An 18,342-nucleotide genomic window follows, 5' to 3' on the forward strand; every position below is an offset into this window, starting at 1 on the left:
GCTAGTCCATTGCCTTAACCACTTGGCCATGTGCCCACACTGCCCTTATTTCTTATACTCCTTGAATTAAGATATAACACTCAGAGTACCGTATTTGCTACCCGTTTTGATTCTGTATTCCTAATGAACTGGTACGCACTCTGCTGGCTGCAATTTTGTCCGTTCATCTGTCTGCCCTTCCTGACAGACTGACTTCAAGCTATCTTTGGATTTTTACCATCCGCCCTTTCCTGAGTCACTTCACTCCGGTTCCCAACTCCCTGCCAAATTAGTTTGAAAATGGAAGGTTATAAGCTATGTGGGAGGGATGGGTTAGATTAATGATGGAGCAGATTTAAAGATCGGCATCACATTGTGGGTGGGTTGTACTCTGCTCTACTCTTCTATATTCCATGTATAAGTAGATAATATCTTTCATATCAAATGACTTTCTCCTGACCTGCTTCGAGAAAAGCCATACAGTATTTGGCTATAGTCACGGAAAATAGATGATAGATATCACTTGTGTTAATTAATTTCTTATTTACTTCCAATAGACCACAGATCCCCATGTAAAACCTTTCTCCCAACACCTGCATGGGTGAAATCTGAGCCTTATCAGTGCACTGTGTCTGAGTTCAGCACAGTTCTCACTTCATTCAGGAATCCACAGCAACTCATTCCAGAGGCACCACCTATTGGATGAGTTGTGAACTGGCGATCGTCACAATCATATAGCAATACAGCATGGATTATGGCCGTACTGACCCTCCAGCTAGTCCCAATTTCCTGCATTCAGCACATATCCAAGCCCCACCTTTCCATGTACCTATTCAAGTGCTTGTGTGACAAACACTGTTGTTTCTGGCTCAAGCACTTCCTCCAGAACCTCATTCTGTATGAAAAAAGTTGCCCCTCAGGTTCCTTTTAAAACTTCTCTTTCTCAACCTAAATCTGTGCCCTACCCTGGGGAAAAGACTGTTAGCGTCCACCTTATCCATGCATCTCATAAAACTGAACATTTCAGAAAGGTTTCTCCTTGTTCCCAAGGAATAAGGACCTCTCCTGGCCATCCTCTCCCTATAACTCAGGCTCTCTGGTCCTGCTAACATCCTTGTAAATCTTTCCTTCATTCTTCCTAGCTTAACCACATATTTTCCATAACTTACTTCCTGCCCGTTACACCACTGGTGCTTAGAGCAGCAATGAAGGTCCTCCATCTCTGGTGGTGTTCAGAGCTTCCTTCATCGTGTCAGTAGCTTCCTCTCGGTCTTCACCACTGTCTGTCATGCAAGTGGCGGCTGGAGCCTCAGGAATACCGTCACACTCAGATGTAGAAGGATTCTCCATTGCTGTTTTCATAAGAATTTTGCTTTAGCAGTCAGGGTTGTTAGCCCTGAGCTGAACTCCCCACGCCTGGAGGACCAGTGGACCATTCTTAGTTTGGCCTCTACCCTTTGACCTGTTTGTCACGGGTGACCCAAAGCATAGAGCCCTGACTTCAGCCAACGTAGCTCTCTGGGTCACTGAAGCACACAAGACTCCAAACCACGACAAAGTCATGGTCCTCTTGGAGGATTTTCTATAACAGTGTCATCAAAATTGTACACGGCACACTAAGTGTGGCTTCACCCATGATTTTATGTGAAGCAACATGCCCCAACTCTGATACTCAATACCACTCAGTCCCATCACAGTGTTAACCTCATTTTCAGCACAGTATTGATCTCGACAAAAAAAATACCTGAACAAACAATGACAAAGTGAAGTTTATTGCCGTCGGCACAAGTCCATGTGTGCACAGGTGCAATGAAAAACTTAACTGCAGCAGCATCACAGTCACAGAGTGTCAAAAAAGCAGCATTCACATGAAAAACGAGAATTAATTGTAAATTATGCATGATTTTTACAAGATAAAGCTCCAATTTAAACAAAAAAGTCTATTTTAGTGCAAAGTGATTGAAGTGTCATAGAGCTGCTAAAATGTGCAGATTCTATTTGTTCTGGTTGGTTTGGGAATTGAGTGCTTAAAGGGAAGACGTCTTGAACAATGAACACCTCTGTTTCGTATCCCATTTTTGCTTATTTATTGCTCAAATCCATGGAGTGTGGCACATCGGAAAGGATCAGTATTTATTGCCCAACCTCATTGCCCTTGGGAAGGTGGAGATGAGTCACGTTGGTCAACCAATGCAGCCTCTCTGAACCGGGGGCTCTCCCCAGAGCAACGCACACAAAATGCTGGAGGAACTCAGCAGGGTCAGCCAGCATCTATGGGAAATGAGTAAGTGGGCTGAGACCCTTCATCAGAGAGTTGTTGGGAGAAAGTCGCGGGACTCCTTTGACAAGTTCTTCACTCAGAGGGTAGTGAGAGTGTGGAACCAGCTACCAGCAGAAGGGATGAATTTAACAGATATTTGGATAGGCACATGAATAAGTGGGGTATGGAGGGCTACTGTCCGGGTGAAGGTCAATGGAATTTGGTAGAAGATTCAAAATTTATTTCTATTTAGAGGTACAGCATGGTAACAGGGTCTTCTGGCCCAACGAGTCCGTGCTGCCCAATTGCACACATGTGACCAATTGACCTACTAACCTGTATATACATCTTTGGAATATGGGAGGCAACTTGAGCACCTGGAGGAAACCCACATGGTCACGAGGAGAATGTAAAAATTCCTTAAAGACAGTGGTGGTAATTGAACCCAGGTCACCGATGCTGCAAGGTGCTGCACTCATGCTTCGCCACCCAAGATCAGATGGGCCGAAGGGCCAGAGTTCTGTACTGTATGGCTATGGCTGTGACTATGCAAGACTATGTTTTATTGACTTCCAGTCTGCAATATGTAACAATGGAAGTTAAAATCTCAGCCATTGTTGCGACAATGGCATCTCCAGTGATTTTACTTGGCACGACTGTACAATGGATGTAACGCCTGAAGCTGATACAGCAATTGCTAATCACTGATCAATTCACAACAAGCTGAGGGTTTCTATTGTTATAACATTTTCTTCACGCACACTCAAGCATATTGAAAACGTGTTTAATTTAGCAGTTGACAATTTTTATAATTGGAATTTACCTGTCAGCTGGGAGCCAGCGTAGTGCAGAGAGGCAAGCCTGGGCACAGCTAAAGTTCACAAGAGACACTGTGAAATCGTTCCTTACCTCTCTGTTTCTTTCCTCAACTCCCCATTCACTTCCAGACTATTAATATATTGGTAAGGTGGTAAATTGGTCTATTACTGTCACATGCACTGAGGTAGAGTGAAAAACTCTTTCACATGTTGTTCCTGCAGATTATTTCATTACCACAGTGCACTGAGCTGCGTAGGACAGGGAAAAGCATCAACAGTGCAGAATAAAGTTTACAGTTACAGAGAAACTGCAATGCAGGTAGTCAATAAGTTGCAAGGCTATACCGAGATATATTGATAAGTCAAGAGTGCTTCTTACTTGTACTGGGGGACCGTTCAATAGTCTTATAACAGTGATGTAAAATCTATCCCTCAGCGGTATTCTCCTAGACTCTCTGAGTTCAGGATGGGCAGGCAACTTTATGATCTTTTTTGAGATGACTCTCATCGCAAAATCAAAGTACCAATATGTAACAATACATAACCCTGAGATTCACTTTATTTATTACCTATTGAGGTGAAGCACAGAATTGCCCATTGAGCCACACCACCCAGCATTTCTCCAACTTAATCATGGGATAATTTATAATGATCAATTAACCTAACGATCAGGACGTTTTTGGACTGTGGGAGGAAACCGGAGCAGCTGGGGGAAAGCCACAAGGTGACGGGGAGAATGTATAATCTCCTTACAGGCTGCAGTGGGAATTGAACCTACACTGTAAAGCGGTGTGCTAACCACTATGCTACCGTGCTGCCTGTATTTTCTTGCAGGCATTTACAATAGATCAAAGAAATGCAATAAAATCAATGGAAAACTACTCATAAAAGCTGATCAAACAACCAATGTATAAAAGAATGCAAACTGTGCAAATACAAGAAGAAAACAAGTAGTAATAATAATAATAATAATAATAATAATAATAATAATAATAAGCCAAAATGCTAAACACCATTAGAATAGTCCAAAAGTTCCTAGCGATTGAGAGAAGAGTGTGCTTGGCTATGCCTGTATGTCAGGTTTTACCAGCTTGAGCTGACAAAAATGAAATAATAATAATGATCATAAATAAATAATTCTGAGAACATGAGTTGTAATGTCCTTGATGGTGAGTCCAGAGATCTGTTCAGAGCTGTGGTGAGTGAAGTTATCCATGCTGGTTCAAGAGCCTGATGGATGAGGGGTAGTAACTGTTCCTGAATCTGGTGGTGTGGGACCTGAGGCTCTTGTACCTCCTTCCTGATGGCATCAGTGAAAAGAGAGCATGTATCTAAATGATGGGGGTCCTTGACGATGTGTGGGCACGTGGCCAAGTGGTTAAGGCATTGGACTAGCTACCTGAAGGTCGTGAGTTTGACCCCCCAGCCGAGGGAACGTGTTGTGTCCTTGAGCAAGGCACTTAATCACACATTGCTCTGCGACGACACTGGTGCTGAGCTGTATGGGTCTTACTGCCCTTCCCTTGGACAACGTTGGTGTCGTGGAGAGGGGAGACTTGCAGCATGAGCAACTGCCGGTCTTCCATACAACCTGCGCCCTGGAGAGAGGGAGGACTTTCCAGGCGCAGATCCATGGTCTCGCAAGACTAACAGATGCCTTGATGATGGACGCTGCTTTCTTGTGGCAACACTCTTTGCAGATCTGCTCAGTGGTGGGTACAGCTTTTCCTGTAATGGACAGAACTGTATCCACCAATTTCTGTTGGCTTTTCCATTCTTGGGAATTGGCACTTCCATACCAGGCAGTAACATGGTGGATGTCCGCTGAGTTTTCTGCTTGCATTATCTGTCCCTGTAGGTCTGCAGACACACTGGGTCTGAGCACCACTAGAAAGGCTTGGTATTTATTGTCTACTCCCTGTGGAGGTAAGATCCCATTTTAAATTTTCTTTTATGCCATGCAGTGTGTTGCTGCATCAAAACAATTCATGGCATATATCAGTGATCATAAACCTTATTCTGAGTCTGATTCTGATTTTGAACTGCTATCCTCACAACTGCTTTCAATATAAGAATAAAGTTTTAGGAAGGCATCAGGACAAAGTCCAACCTGGAATTTCCAGTGACCATCAGAATGAAGTATTTAATCATTCAACAACTGGGTGGACAACCCTGCACTCTCAGGGAGGAGTCTGCTAGCTCAGGACAGTCCGAACCTGTGACCTGTCTTCCTGTCTTCGTGCCGTCTCTGTATTTCCTATTATTCTTGGCAGGTGGAATTAGCCAGAATAAATCAGACTTGTAATAACACTGCCTTCATGTCAGGCTGCCGTCGGTTCAGGGACAGACAGCAAAATAGGAAAATGAGCACAGGCTACCCTGTTTAATTTGAGTTGGCAGACTACTGAACAGCTTTCCGGGAATCTGGCACATCGTGCAGTGGAGTGTTAATGGAGAGGAGTGAGGTCTATGTAAGCAGGCAAGAGGCACTGACTGGTCACCATGTGTGGATACCCAGGAGAGGCATTTGTGTTTGTTTAGGACCTCAGGCTCCCAGAGTTGTCTCTTTTCCTGTAATTTAGCCATTCTTTCACTGTACAATTTATATTTTTTATTGGCCTACAGTGCAGAGTAGGCCTTTTGGGCCCTTCGAGCTGGGTTGCCCAGCAACCCCCCAGTTTTAATCTAATTATGGGACAATTTACAATGACCAATTAACCTACCAACTGGTACATCTTTGGACTGTGTGAGGAAATTGGAGCCTACGCGGTCACTGGGAGAACATACAAACTCCTTACAGGCAGTGGTGAGAATTGAACCCCGGTCGCTGGTACTGTAAAGTGTCGTAGCAACCACTATGTTACTGTGCCGCCCTGAATATCATGTTTCAGCAACAGTGATCACCCTGCAACCATCAGGCTCCTGAACCAGAGTGGATAACCTCACTCACCTCAACAATGAACTGATTCCACAACTTCAGTCTCACTTCCAAGGACTCTACAAATCATGTTCTCAGGATTATTCATTTATTTATCTATCTATCTATGTTTTATTTAGTATTTGCACAATTTGTCTTCTTCTGTGCCCTGGTTCTTTGTCAGATGATGTAATTTTTCATTTATTCTATTGTATATTTTTTGTTCTACTGTGAATACCTGTGAGAAAATGAATCTCAGAGTAAATGGTGACATATACGTACTTTGATGATAAATGTACTTTGAACATTGAAATACAATATTTCTCATAATTCAAACTCTGTGTTTTAAATTTGCCGATGTTTGGTAATTAAACTGTTATACTGACAATGTGATTTCTTTGCCTCTCTCTCAGTGAGAGCCACCTCACTCAGACACTGCCAGCTTTGACCTCAAAAAGGGTCGGGTTTTACTGCTGAAAGATTTCTTTATGTTTGGATTCACAAGTCCATTTTCCTTTATCTTGCCTGGGAGCCTAACTTATTAATTGTGGCCTTTGATGTTAAAAGCATGACATGATAATGGGGAAAAGGTTCACTGCTCAAATACAGGCATACACAGTGGGTCACTCACTCAGGAGGCTGAGGGAGGGGTAACACACTCAGTGAAGGATTGAGGGGAGTAGAAAGGAGAAGACAGGAGAAAGGGGAAGGTAATTTATTACAGTGGGTTCAGGCCGTTGAAGGAGATTTGTTTGATTAGAGGCATAGTGGTCATATCATATTAATGGGTTGGAAGCCAGCACTACTTAAAGATGAAAGGTTGGCTTTATTTGTCCTGTGTATATCAAAACATACAGTGAAATGTGTCACAGCAGGTCAGTGAAGACATCAGTAAGTGTGCTAGCTATTTGTTCCCCAGTGTAGTGCTTATGACAGTTGAAGGCATCTGTGCTGTACAAAGAGAGAGAGAGTGAGGGAACCTACTCTCAGTGGCACCTCTATTAGGTACACCTGTACACGTGAGCATTACTGCAAATATCTTATCAGCCAGTCACGTGGCAGCAACTCAATGCATTAAAGCATGCAGACACGGTCAAGAGGTTCAGTTGTTGTTCAGACCAAACATCAGAATGGGGAAGAAATGTGAGATCGAAGTGATTTTGTCTTTGGAATGATTGTTGGTGCCAGACAGGGTGGTTTGAGTATCTCAGGAATTGCCGATCTCCTGGGATTTTCAAGCACAGCAGTCCCTAGAGTTTACAGGGAATGTTGCAAAAAAAAAACAAAAGACAACAGTGGTGTGCTGAAGAGTATCCCTGAATATACAGCACATCGAACCTTGAGGAGACCGTGAACTCGCAGTCAGTGGACACTCCACTTTCTATTCCCCTAAATGAAGTGGCCACTGAGTGGATATGGCCACATACTGTAAGTGTGTGTTCATCCTTCCTTGTGTGACACACCTTCTCCTTGTCCTGGAGTCGAGTGGTTGTTTACAGTCTCTTCCTGTCACTTACAATGGAGCTATCAAGTCACAGAGAGAGGCCCTTCGGCCCAACTCATCCATGCCATCCAAAGTTCCCGCCTAAAGCTTGTCCCATTTGTCTGTATTTGGCCCATATCCCTCTGAATCTTTCCTATCCACGTACACACGTATCTGTCTTTTTAATGTCGTTCTTGTACCTGCCTTAACTATTTCCTCTCTGACAGTTCATTTTGTACACCTGCCAGCCTCTGTATGAAGAAGTTGCACCTTGGGTCCCTCTGAAATATTTCTCCTTCCAGTTCCCTTTATTTTGGAAAAAGAAAGACTGTGCAGCCACCTTATGTGGTTGCGTGGTGGTGTAGCGGTTAGCGTTACGCTATACAGCTCCACTGACCCAGGCCCATTTTCTGCTGCTGTCTATAGAGCGTTCTCTCTGTGACCATGTGGATTTCCTCCAGGTGAACCAGTTTCCTCGCACATCGCAGAGATGTTGGGTTAGGGTTAGTAACGTGTAGGCCTGCTATGCTCGTGCTAGAAGCCTGGCAACACTTGCAGGCTGCTCCCTCCTCATCCTCAGACTGTGCTGGCCATTGACACAAGCGACACATCTCACTGTCTGTTCCGATGTATATGTAACAAGTAAATCTAATCATTTTCAAAAATGATTGTGCTTAAAAAATAATTTGCCTCATAGAATTCCCTTTCCAGAATGAACCTGCCTTCCTCATCGGCTCTGGTCTCTCAGAGACTCCAAACCCGTAGCACAGTGCTTGCTTGGAACCAGTTGTTCGATTGGCTCAGAGAGCTACCAGACTGCCCTGCTCCAAGGTGGCCTGGTTGTCTGGGATGTGAACAAGTGCTGGCTTGTCAGAAAACCACAGGCCCCAGGAATTAATTTCTAAAGGGGATCAGTATCCCCCTTCTCCAAGGGCATTCTGGAACATCTAACTTAACCGAAAAAGTTAGGAGGCTGTGAAGGTTCCACTGACAGTTGGGAAAGTTTTCAACTCTTTCATTTGGCTGTTTGTCCCACCTCATCTGTCCAGAGCTGGCATCACTGCAAGGAAATTCAGAATGATGCCATAATGAGAATTTTCGAGATTGATGGCTGGGTGGAAAGGAAAAGGCATGTCACCTTTATGCTCAGAGAAATAATATCTGAGGACGTTTGGCAGGGAGAAAGCAGCAATTGAAAGAAAGGAAAAATATGGAAATGTAACAGGAATCCTTAAAAATGTTCTGTTAAACCCTGAAACTCTTTCAGCAGAAAAACTTCTGAACAGGCCATAGTTCCATTTCAAAGTAGTAATTTGAGATCTTCTCATAGACTCTGGAGAAAAATGAAATACTGTCCCCATTACTCCCTCCTTGCAGAGGTGGCTATAATTGCAGGCCATTGGACCAGGGCCCTGAGAGGAACACAGATGAAATCTTTCTGTGGAGTTACACTTGATTGTAAATAGCAGAGATAATAAGGTATCATTAATCGCTCAGTTTGGGGGTTAAGGAGGGATTGATATTTCAGTCAGTGCTGCCGTTGCGATAACTCTACAGGGATAACGGAGTCCATAAGACATGGAGCAGAATTGGTCCATTCAGTCCATCCCATGTTGCTCTGCCATTCCATCATGGCTGATTTACTATACCTCTCAACCCCATTCTCCTGCCTTCATCCCATAACCTTTAATGCCCTGACTAATCAAGAACCTATCAACCTCGACTTTAAAAATACCCAATGACTTGGCCTCCCAGCTGTCTACGGCACTGAATTCCACAAATTCACCACCCTCTGGCTGAAGAAATTCCTCCACATTTCTGTTATAAAGGGACGTTCTTCTATTCTGAGGCAGTGCCCTCTGGTCCTAGACTCTCCCATTATAGGAGTCATGGGGATGTAAAGGGATACAACATGGAGGAAGCCATTCGGCACACTCAATCCATGCGATCATTTCCATCAATACGTTTTTTTATTCATAAATATTCTCGGGCTTCCAGCTGGGTCCAGGTTTTGATTTTAACAGAGGTTTCAATGACGAGCTCTCCCATAGTCATCGGGGATGATGCTTAGGCATCTCTAGTGCGGTGGTTAATATACTCAACACCCGTCATCCGTCTTTCCTGATTGGTTAATCCTCAACCAATCAAGCTGTCCCACCTTGTTTAAAATCATATTCCAGTTCTCACTTAGAGCAAAACTTTTGTCTTTGTTGAAGTTTGGCAGTAGCAGAACATTGCATATGCAGTGACCTCAGGACTGACATTGATGGCACAAAACTACCGTGCCACACTAATTGTTTTTGGGGCCGCCCTGGTGAAGGAAGCCATTGAAGTAAGATTAGAGAATAGAGTTTCAACAAAGAACAAAGTAAGAACTGGAATATGATTTTAAAGAAGGTCGGACTGCGGAAACTTGATTGGTTGAGGACTAACCAATCAGCAGGGACGGATGACAGGAGTTGAGTGTATATACCACCGGACTAGATATGCCTAGGCATGACTGATGAAGATGGCAGAGTTCGTCATTGAAATGTTGGGTAAAATCAACACCTGGGCCCGGCTGGAAGCCCGAGAAGAGCTATATATGCTGGGAAAGCACAGGACACTTTGCCACATTTTTATTGTTTTCACATTTTCATCACCCTCCCCTGGACTCTATGACCTATCCACACTCAGTGGACAATGTACAATGGACATTTAAGATAACAAATCCACACATCTATGTGGAAACTGGAAACATCCAGAAGAAACCCTGACAGTCACTGAGAGAACGTGAAAACTCCACACGGACAGCACCTGAGGTCTCTGACACTGTAGGGCAGTGCCCTTACTAGCTAGGAAAGGGTTACAGCAGGGGTTCCCAACCTGGGGTCCGCAAATGGCTTGCTTAATGGTATTGGTCCATGACAGAAAAAAGGTTGGGAACCCCTGGTTTAGCAGGATGTGGGCCAACCCCAAGCAAATAGGACCAGCTCAAATGGGAGTTTTGCCCTTCTGGATAGGGCTTTTCTCTTTGGAGTGAAGGAGGATGGCTGACTACTTGATAGAGGTGCTTATGAGAGCCATAGACAGATCAACAGTCAATACGTTTTGCTCTGTGCAGCAATGACAAATACCAAAGGACATCCATTTACGATGAGTGGAGGAAGGATTATGGGAGATGACAGAGGTAACTTTTTTTACAAGGGAGTGGTGGGTGCGTGGAGGTGATGGTAGAGGTAGATACATTAGGAACATTTATGTCATTCTTACGTGAGCACATGGATGATAGAAAAATGTAGGATTACGGACCGTGCAGCAGGGAAGGGTTAGATTGATTATGGAGTATGTTTGTCTAGGTCAGCACAACATTGTGGACCTAAGGGCCTATACTGTGCTGTACTGTTCTGTGTTCGATGTTGTATATTTTAATTTTGGTTAGCAAGGACCAGTTAGGCAGGAGAGCCTGTTCAAAATTCAAAGTAAATTTATTATCAAAGTACATATATGTCACCATATACAACCCTGAGTTTCATGTTCTTGCAGGCATTCATACTAAATAGAATGAAACACAATAGTGTCAATGAAAGGCCACTTCCAACAGGACAAACAAGCACCAGTGTGCGAAGGACAATAAAACTGTGCAAATACAAAAAGAGAAAAAAGTTGTAGTAATAATAATAATAATGAATAAACAATAAATATCGATAATAAAGATGAGATGAAGACTGCTCCGAGAACATAGAATTTCTGTAACACATGAGCCAACAGCAACGTTGAGAAGAATACTTTGCAGACCAAAAGAACAAACCAAGTTGTTAGACGAGACCAATGTGGTCTGTAAAAACCAATGTGGGCACTGCAGCAAATATTACATCAGCCAAACTGGGAGAAAATTATCCACAAGGATCCACGAACGTCAACTGGCTGTAAAGCAGCCTGACTCCCTAGTCTCTAGCCATGAAGATTGAGAGGGTTGCAAATGTGACTGGGCATCAGTGAAGGTCATGGTACAAGCAAACACACGGCATGCAAGATTATTCCTAGAAGCATGGTTTTCCGCAAACAATTCTGTAAACAAAAAGATGTAGACCTCGATCCTGTTTATGAGCCGGTGCGGGCAAAATTCCTGACCACATTGCACAAAGTTCTCCACATAGCCAATCAGCAACAAGATTTCCTCCCCACATCACAATTGAGTTTCCGAAATGATATCCAATCAGCGGATTGAAAAGTATATAAAGGCCAAGCATTCCGAGGACACACCACAATGGTGATGAAACTTTTGCGAGTAAATTGCCAAAATTGGAGAACAATCCAGCCCAACCAGATGAAGAGTCCTTGAAAATGAGCCCATAGGTTGTGGGAACAGCTCAATGCTGGGGTGAGTGAAGTTATCTCCTCTGTTCAACGGCCTGATGATTGAGGAGTAGTAACTGTTCCTGAACTTTGTGGTGTAGTTCCTGAGGCTCCTGTACTTTCATCCTCATGGCAGCCAAACTCCTGTACTTTCATCAGCATGACTCAATGACTCAGGCCAAGCTTGAATTATATTTGAAATGGCTCATCGTACAGTACATTACTTTCTGCAGTCAATTGAACCTGGCAGCGTACACAGTGGTTTTGTGATTTTGGAACTCGCTGTCAGTAGATGTTTCTCATCACCTTCTGGAGCTGCAGAAATCCAGCAGCTGCTGCCATTCTGTTCCAGCCACAGTGGATGATGTGCTCTCCACTGAGGGTGAAACAGGATAAACGTGTGGAACAACAACGTCCCAATGACTCATACCACAGGTAGATTTCAATGCAATACTTGTCTTGGCCAGATCCTGGGTGGTCAAAGCATCCATCGTCACCTTACACAGCCACTCTATGCCCAGAGAATGTTTGTTATTCTCTGTTCATTGCTGATCACTGCAGGAGATGACAGCAAAAGAACCAAGATTAAGATTCAAACAGTCCATGAGCAGGGTGGGTGGGATCCTTCATGATGTTTCTGGCCCTTTTCTGGCACCTCTCTGTATATATATCCTTGATGGAAGGTAGGCTGATGCCAATGACGTCGTTCCCCCAGCAATGTTGGGGTTACAGGCACCACAACCCATTCCTGCTGATGCCACGATCTATTTTGGGTCTGACGGTTAGGCAAATCATTGGCTCCCACCAGCGTGGGGAGGGAAGTGTCTCCAATGCTGAAACAGGTGGTGATTTCTTCCACCAGCATGTTTAGGAATTGGAATGACACTGAGGTACAGAGCAGATCCAAACTTTCTCAATTTAGTTCATCTGCCTGTACTGGAAACCCCACTACTTAAAATTCTCTGATGCTACGGAAAGTTTGAGTGGGTTGTAACTGCACACTCCTGACCACGGTACAGGATGTTTTGGCTTGCTGATGACTGGTGCCAATGTCACAATCTGTAGGGCAGCTTAGGAGATGCGAGCAGAAACTGACCACAAGAGGGGATGGTCATTCTCAGTAAATCTACATTAAAGTGAACATCACAGTCCCCGTGGTGCCTCAGTGAAGAACTAGTCCAGGCTGTGTAGTCTTGCCCACTGGTATTCAGTGCTTCACAAGATTTTACAAGCATTACCTCATGGCGTTTCTCATTGTTCACTCAGAACCCGTTTCCTTAGCAACAGGGAAGAGACTGCTGTAGAAAACTTCTGGTTAATATTTACACTTCTCATTATGGACAATGACCAGGTGTGTTGCTTGTGGGGTGGGCGAGCTATGAGTCAATGTAAGACTTACAGATCTGAAATTTTGGGAATGCTTTGCTCTAACTTTTTGACAAGTACTGTGTCTTTCTGTGTAGGCCTTTGACACCACCAATATCGGAATCAAGTTTAAAATCACTGGCATACAATATGTTGTGAAATCTGTTTTGTGCGGCAACAGTACATTGTACTACAATATAATTAAAAGCTATAAATTACAATAAGTATATATAAAAATAAACTAAACAAGTAATGCAAAAAGAGAGGGGAAATAGTGAGGTACTGTTCATGAATTCATTGTCCATTCAGAAATCTGATGTTGGAGGGGAGGAAGCTATTTTGAAATATTGAGTGAGTGTCTTCAGGCTCCTGTACCTCCTTCTTGATGGCAGCAATGAGGAGAGGGCATGTCCTGGGTGATGGGGTCCTTAATGATGGATGCCACCTTCTTGAGGCGTTGCCTTTTGAAGGCGTCCTCAGTGCTGGAGAGGCTGATCCCCATGATGAGTTTGCAACTTTCAGCAGCTTTTTCTAATCCTGTGCATAGTCCCTCCATACCGGACAGTGATGCATCCAGTTAGAATCCTCTCCATGGTACAGCTGAAGAAATTTTTGCATGTGTTTAGTGACATATCAAGTCTCTTTAAACTCCTAATGAAATCTAGCCACTGTCATTTCTTGCATGAATAATGCACATTACAACATGGCTGTTTATTGATTCGTACCATGTCTGTGTTCCTGATAGGTGACATGTTTGCCCATCAATATTTGAAGAAGGCCATCATTAATCATTTAATATGATATCTTGTTCTCATTTGCATTTTCTAGGCACCTCTGTATGTCAACAATTTCTGGGGCAGTATAACTGGAATTATGTTTGGTCTGGGTCACCGTTATTCATGCAGGCACTTTTGAGTATCCAAAGTCTTCCTCACTTTTATCCTTCCTGCCTTTATATTTCTTGTTTCAGTCAGTGCTTTAGATGTTATAAACTCTTTGGGCTCATATAGGGAGCCAGAGTGTGTTGTGCTCTGAAGTTTTGAGAGCACCTCAATTGGTTAATTGTTGCTCAACGAGAGTTGTTAATTGTGCTTTTTCTCTCTCGGTGACTCACTGTTTGTATTGCAGTTTCCTGGTGCTTTCTGTTTAAATCTGTTAAGTTTATTTTTGATAGGTTTGGGGATTCCATATTACTTGTATTATTTAAGCAAATGCCCAATTAGCACTAATCGGGGGTCTGAGTTTTGAGAATATTATGTCTCGCGGTGTCGTTTGGCGGAACCACTGATGTTCTGTCTGAATTTTTATGAATAAACTCAGTTCACTGTCTCTACATCAGAGTCTGTCTTTCCTCCGCACTTGGGTTCTGACATTGCAAGCACATTCTGTGTTTGCAGTGGAAGGAATTTTCTATCTGCAATGCACCACCTGAACACAGCTACATCTCGGTGTCGATGTTGCTCCCTGTGTTTTTCTGGGGCTGTCTAACAGTGAAGGCCATGCCCGTTGTGTCAGAGGTGACAGACTCCACACTGCCACACAGCAGCTGGGCAGAAGGAGCTGGGGGTGAAGATCTGGTGGTTCGCACAGAGACAGGGAGAATTTGTTGAAACTAACCTTTCAGCCACTAGAGGGCGAGGCAGTGCTTTGCAGGAAAAGACAGTCATTCTGACTGCTGGAGATTGTGAGATTTCAGCTAACTTTGGAAAGAAAGCGAGTGCCGGTGGAGTTGGAAGAGATTTACCTGTGGTTTAATCTGCTCTTTCACAAAGTGCAACCTGATCGTGGTGTCATTTCGTTCCTTCCTCCTCAATCAGATTGACACTGAACTCACTGACATTCAGATTCAGATTCCTGGGACTGTTTGCCCTGAAGTGAAGGAGGCTGAGAGATGACTTACAGAGGCTGGTAAAATCATGAGGGCTGTAGATAAGGTGGAAGGCCACCACCATTTTCCCAGGCCAGGCAGCCTGAAACTAGAGGGCACAGGCTTGAGGTGAGAGGGCAAAAGGATCTGAGGAAGGAGATCTGACAGGAAATACATGGAATGAGCAGTCAGCAGAACAGTTAGAAACAAGTACAATTACAACATGTAAAAGACATTTGGACAGGTACATGCATAGAAAAGGCTTAGAAGATTATGGGCCAAATTCAGGCAAATGGCACTTGCTTGGATAGACATCTTGGTCAGCATGGACAGAAGTACCTGTTTCCTTCTTGTAAAATCCTATGACTATTTGTGAACTATTTGTTATAAAATTTCATACTGCACTGTTCTTTAAAAGTACCAATCTCTTCCCCAACAGTGCCCCAGTAGAACCTATGATCCCTTGATAAAGTCCACAAAGGATTTCCCGGATGAGGTGATCAGCTTTATCCGCTATCACCCGGTGATGTACCAGTCTGTGCACCCGATGGCGGCAAAGCCCGTCTTCACCAGGATCAACGTGGAGTACCGGCTGACGCAGATTGTAGTGGACCACGTGGTGGCTGAAGACGGACAGTACGATGTCATGTTCCTGGGCACAGGTAACTGGCTGCAGGTGGTTTACAGGTAACTGGCTGCAGGTAAATTCTGATAACAGGTAACCACTGAGAACAGGTAACTGGGTGCATATGGTTAACTGGACTTTTTCATGCTGCCATAGCTTGGCACCTACAGATGCTGCCTGACCCCAAGTTCTGGCAGCCGATACCAGCATCTGCTGTGTCCCGTATCTGAAATCATAAGCGGCCTCTTATGACACAAAACGCTGGAGGAACTCAGCATTATCAGGCAGCACCTGCGGAGAGTAATAAACAGTCAATGTTCTGGGCTGAGATACAGGCTCTTTATTGTTCTCCACAGGTACTGCCTGACCCGGTGATTTCCTACAGCACTTTGTGCGTGCTGCTCTGGATTTCCAGCATCTGCAGAATCTTCTGTGTTTATAACTGCCTTTTCCAGCTCCTGTTGTCCTGCAGATGGAGCTCTTCACCAACTCATGACACCCCACTCCCCCACCACCCCCCATCCTCTTCCAGAAGACGATTAAGACCTATAGAGCAGACTTAAAGACCGTTTGGCCCATCGAGCTTGCTCCACCATTCCATCATGGCTGATTTATTATCCTTCTCAACCCCATTCTCCTGCCTTCTCCCATAACCTTTGACACCCATACTAATCAAGAACCTATCAGCCTCTGCTTTAAATATATCCAATGACTTGATTAGAGCTAGCTTTGGTTATTTTACCTACCACATCTGCTCTGCCATTCAACCATGGCTCTTTGCTTTCATCTTCTTCCCATATCTCTTAATCCCCTAACTAATAAGGAACCTCTCCTATACTGCACTGCATGTTTCAGGGTGCTTTTACACATTATTCTGCCTTTTTATTGTTTTTCCTGGTTCTATCAGATTGTGTAATGATCTGATCTGTATGAGCAGTATGCAGGACGTGTTTTTTCACTGTATCTGAGCTCAGCTCTGTGCTGACCACATTGACAGAGCTGGTTCCTTTCTGGGACAAGTTACAGACAGAACCGAGCTCAGTCAGCCCGCAGACACACTTCAACAGGCTGGTCACCGACAGCAGAATCCCATCACTAGAGGACAATAGTGCTTTTATTGGGGGATAATGATAGTAAAATCTTTGCTAGTATCCTATAACTTCCTCATCCATTTTATTAGGTGCGTTTTTTTTATCTCCAGCTGCCCTTGGCAGGATTCGCTCGAAAGTTAATGGATCAATAGTCCAGGCTTTTGGATGGTCACCCAATACGTTCAATGGGATGCCACCACAAGAGCTTTAACACTGCCTCTCTCCCCCACTCTTGCCACCATCCCTCATCCCCCACCAACCCCTCACCATCTCAGATAACTTGGGTTGCTCACTCACACCTTGGCCAGGTTCCAACCTCACTGTAAACTGTAATTTTATGTGTCAGTGAAACCTTCCTCAGTTCAAAGTTCAAAGTAAATTGATTATCGAAGTATGTATGTATCACCATATATTTATTTAATGCATACATTTATAAATATAAGTTTAGATAAACTGATAATCAAAGTATATATATATTGTCACTATATACAACCCTGAGATTCATTTTATGTTCTGTATGAGAAAAGTAGAACACAAAGTACAGTGTAGCACCGTGCTTCATCCACAATGTTGTGCCAGCAACTGATGTACACAGTACTCTTTATTTGCACAACTTGTCTTTTGCACATTGGTTGTTTCTCACTCTTTGTTTATGTATTGTTATATTTTCCCGCAAATGCCTGTAAGAAGATGAATGGTGACATACAATATACGTGCCTTGATAATAAATTTTACTTAAACTTTGACTTATATAAACCCAAACACAAGAGATGCCGCAGATGCTGGAAATCAACCCACACAGGAAGAACTCAGCAGGTCAGGCAGCATCCATGGAAAAGAGTAAAGAGCTGACGCTTCAGGCCGAGACCCTTCGTCAGGACTGAAAAAGAAGGGGGAAGATGCCAGAATGAAAGTGTAAACCAGTTCCATAATCAATCTAACCCTTCCCTCCCAAATATCCCTCCCATTTTCCTTCTATCTGTTTGCCTATCTAAAGTCTCTTAAATGCCCTTTAAAAGTCCCTTAAATTTATCTGCCTCTACCACGACCCCCCAGCAGAGTATTCTACACACCCACCACTCTGTACAAAACCTATCTCTGTCACTCTCCCCGTACATTACCCCACTCACCTGAAATGGACGTCCTCTGGTATTGACCATTGCCCTCCTGAGAAAAAGTCTCTAGCTGTCTACTCTATCTATGCAAACATGAGGAAATCTGCAGATGCTGGAATTTCAAGCAACACACATAAAAGTTACTGGTGAACGCAGCAGGCCAGGCAGCAACTTTGATGTGTGTTGCTACCCTACCTATGCCTCTTCTCATCTTTTATCTCTTGTGCCGTCATCTCTCATCCTCCTTTGCACCAAAGGGAAAAGCTACAGCTCGCTGACTTCTACTTCAGCAAGCATCCTGGCAAATCTCATCTGCATCCTCTCTAAAGCTTCCAAATCCTTCCTATAATGAGGCAACCAGAACTGAACACAATACTCCAAGTGCGGTCTAATCAGGGTTTATAGAGCGTAACTGTTGTCTGATCCTCTGCAGTTCTCTGTGTTGGCAAAGGGGCTTCTGTAAATGGTTTCATTAACTGGACAT

At 43.8% G+C, this 18,342-nt stretch overlaps 1 protein-coding gene across 9 annotated transcripts in view; it reads left to right on the forward strand.

The window, feature by feature from the left end:
* The window catches only part of sema3d (sema domain, immunoglobulin domain (Ig), short basic domain, secreted, (semaphorin) 3D), a 270,876-nt gene that overhangs the window by 217,403 nt on the left and 35,131 nt on the right, over positions 1 to 18,342 (forward strand). For all 9 annotated transcript variants that reach the window (XM_063072672.1, XM_063072668.1, XM_063072670.1 and 6 more), the window contains one exon: positions 15,467 to 15,689. In XM_063072672.1, coding sequence (XP_062928742.1) covers positions 15,467 to 15,689 — 223 coding nt within the window. The remainder of the gene's footprint in view (positions 1 to 15,466; positions 15,690 to 18,342) is intronic.

This window comes from Mobula hypostoma, chromosome 20, assembly GCF_963921235.1.
Source record: "Mobula hypostoma chromosome 20, sMobHyp1.1, whole genome shotgun sequence".
Taxonomy (NCBI): Eukaryota; Metazoa; Chordata; class Chondrichthyes; order Myliobatiformes; family Myliobatidae; genus Mobula; species Mobula hypostoma.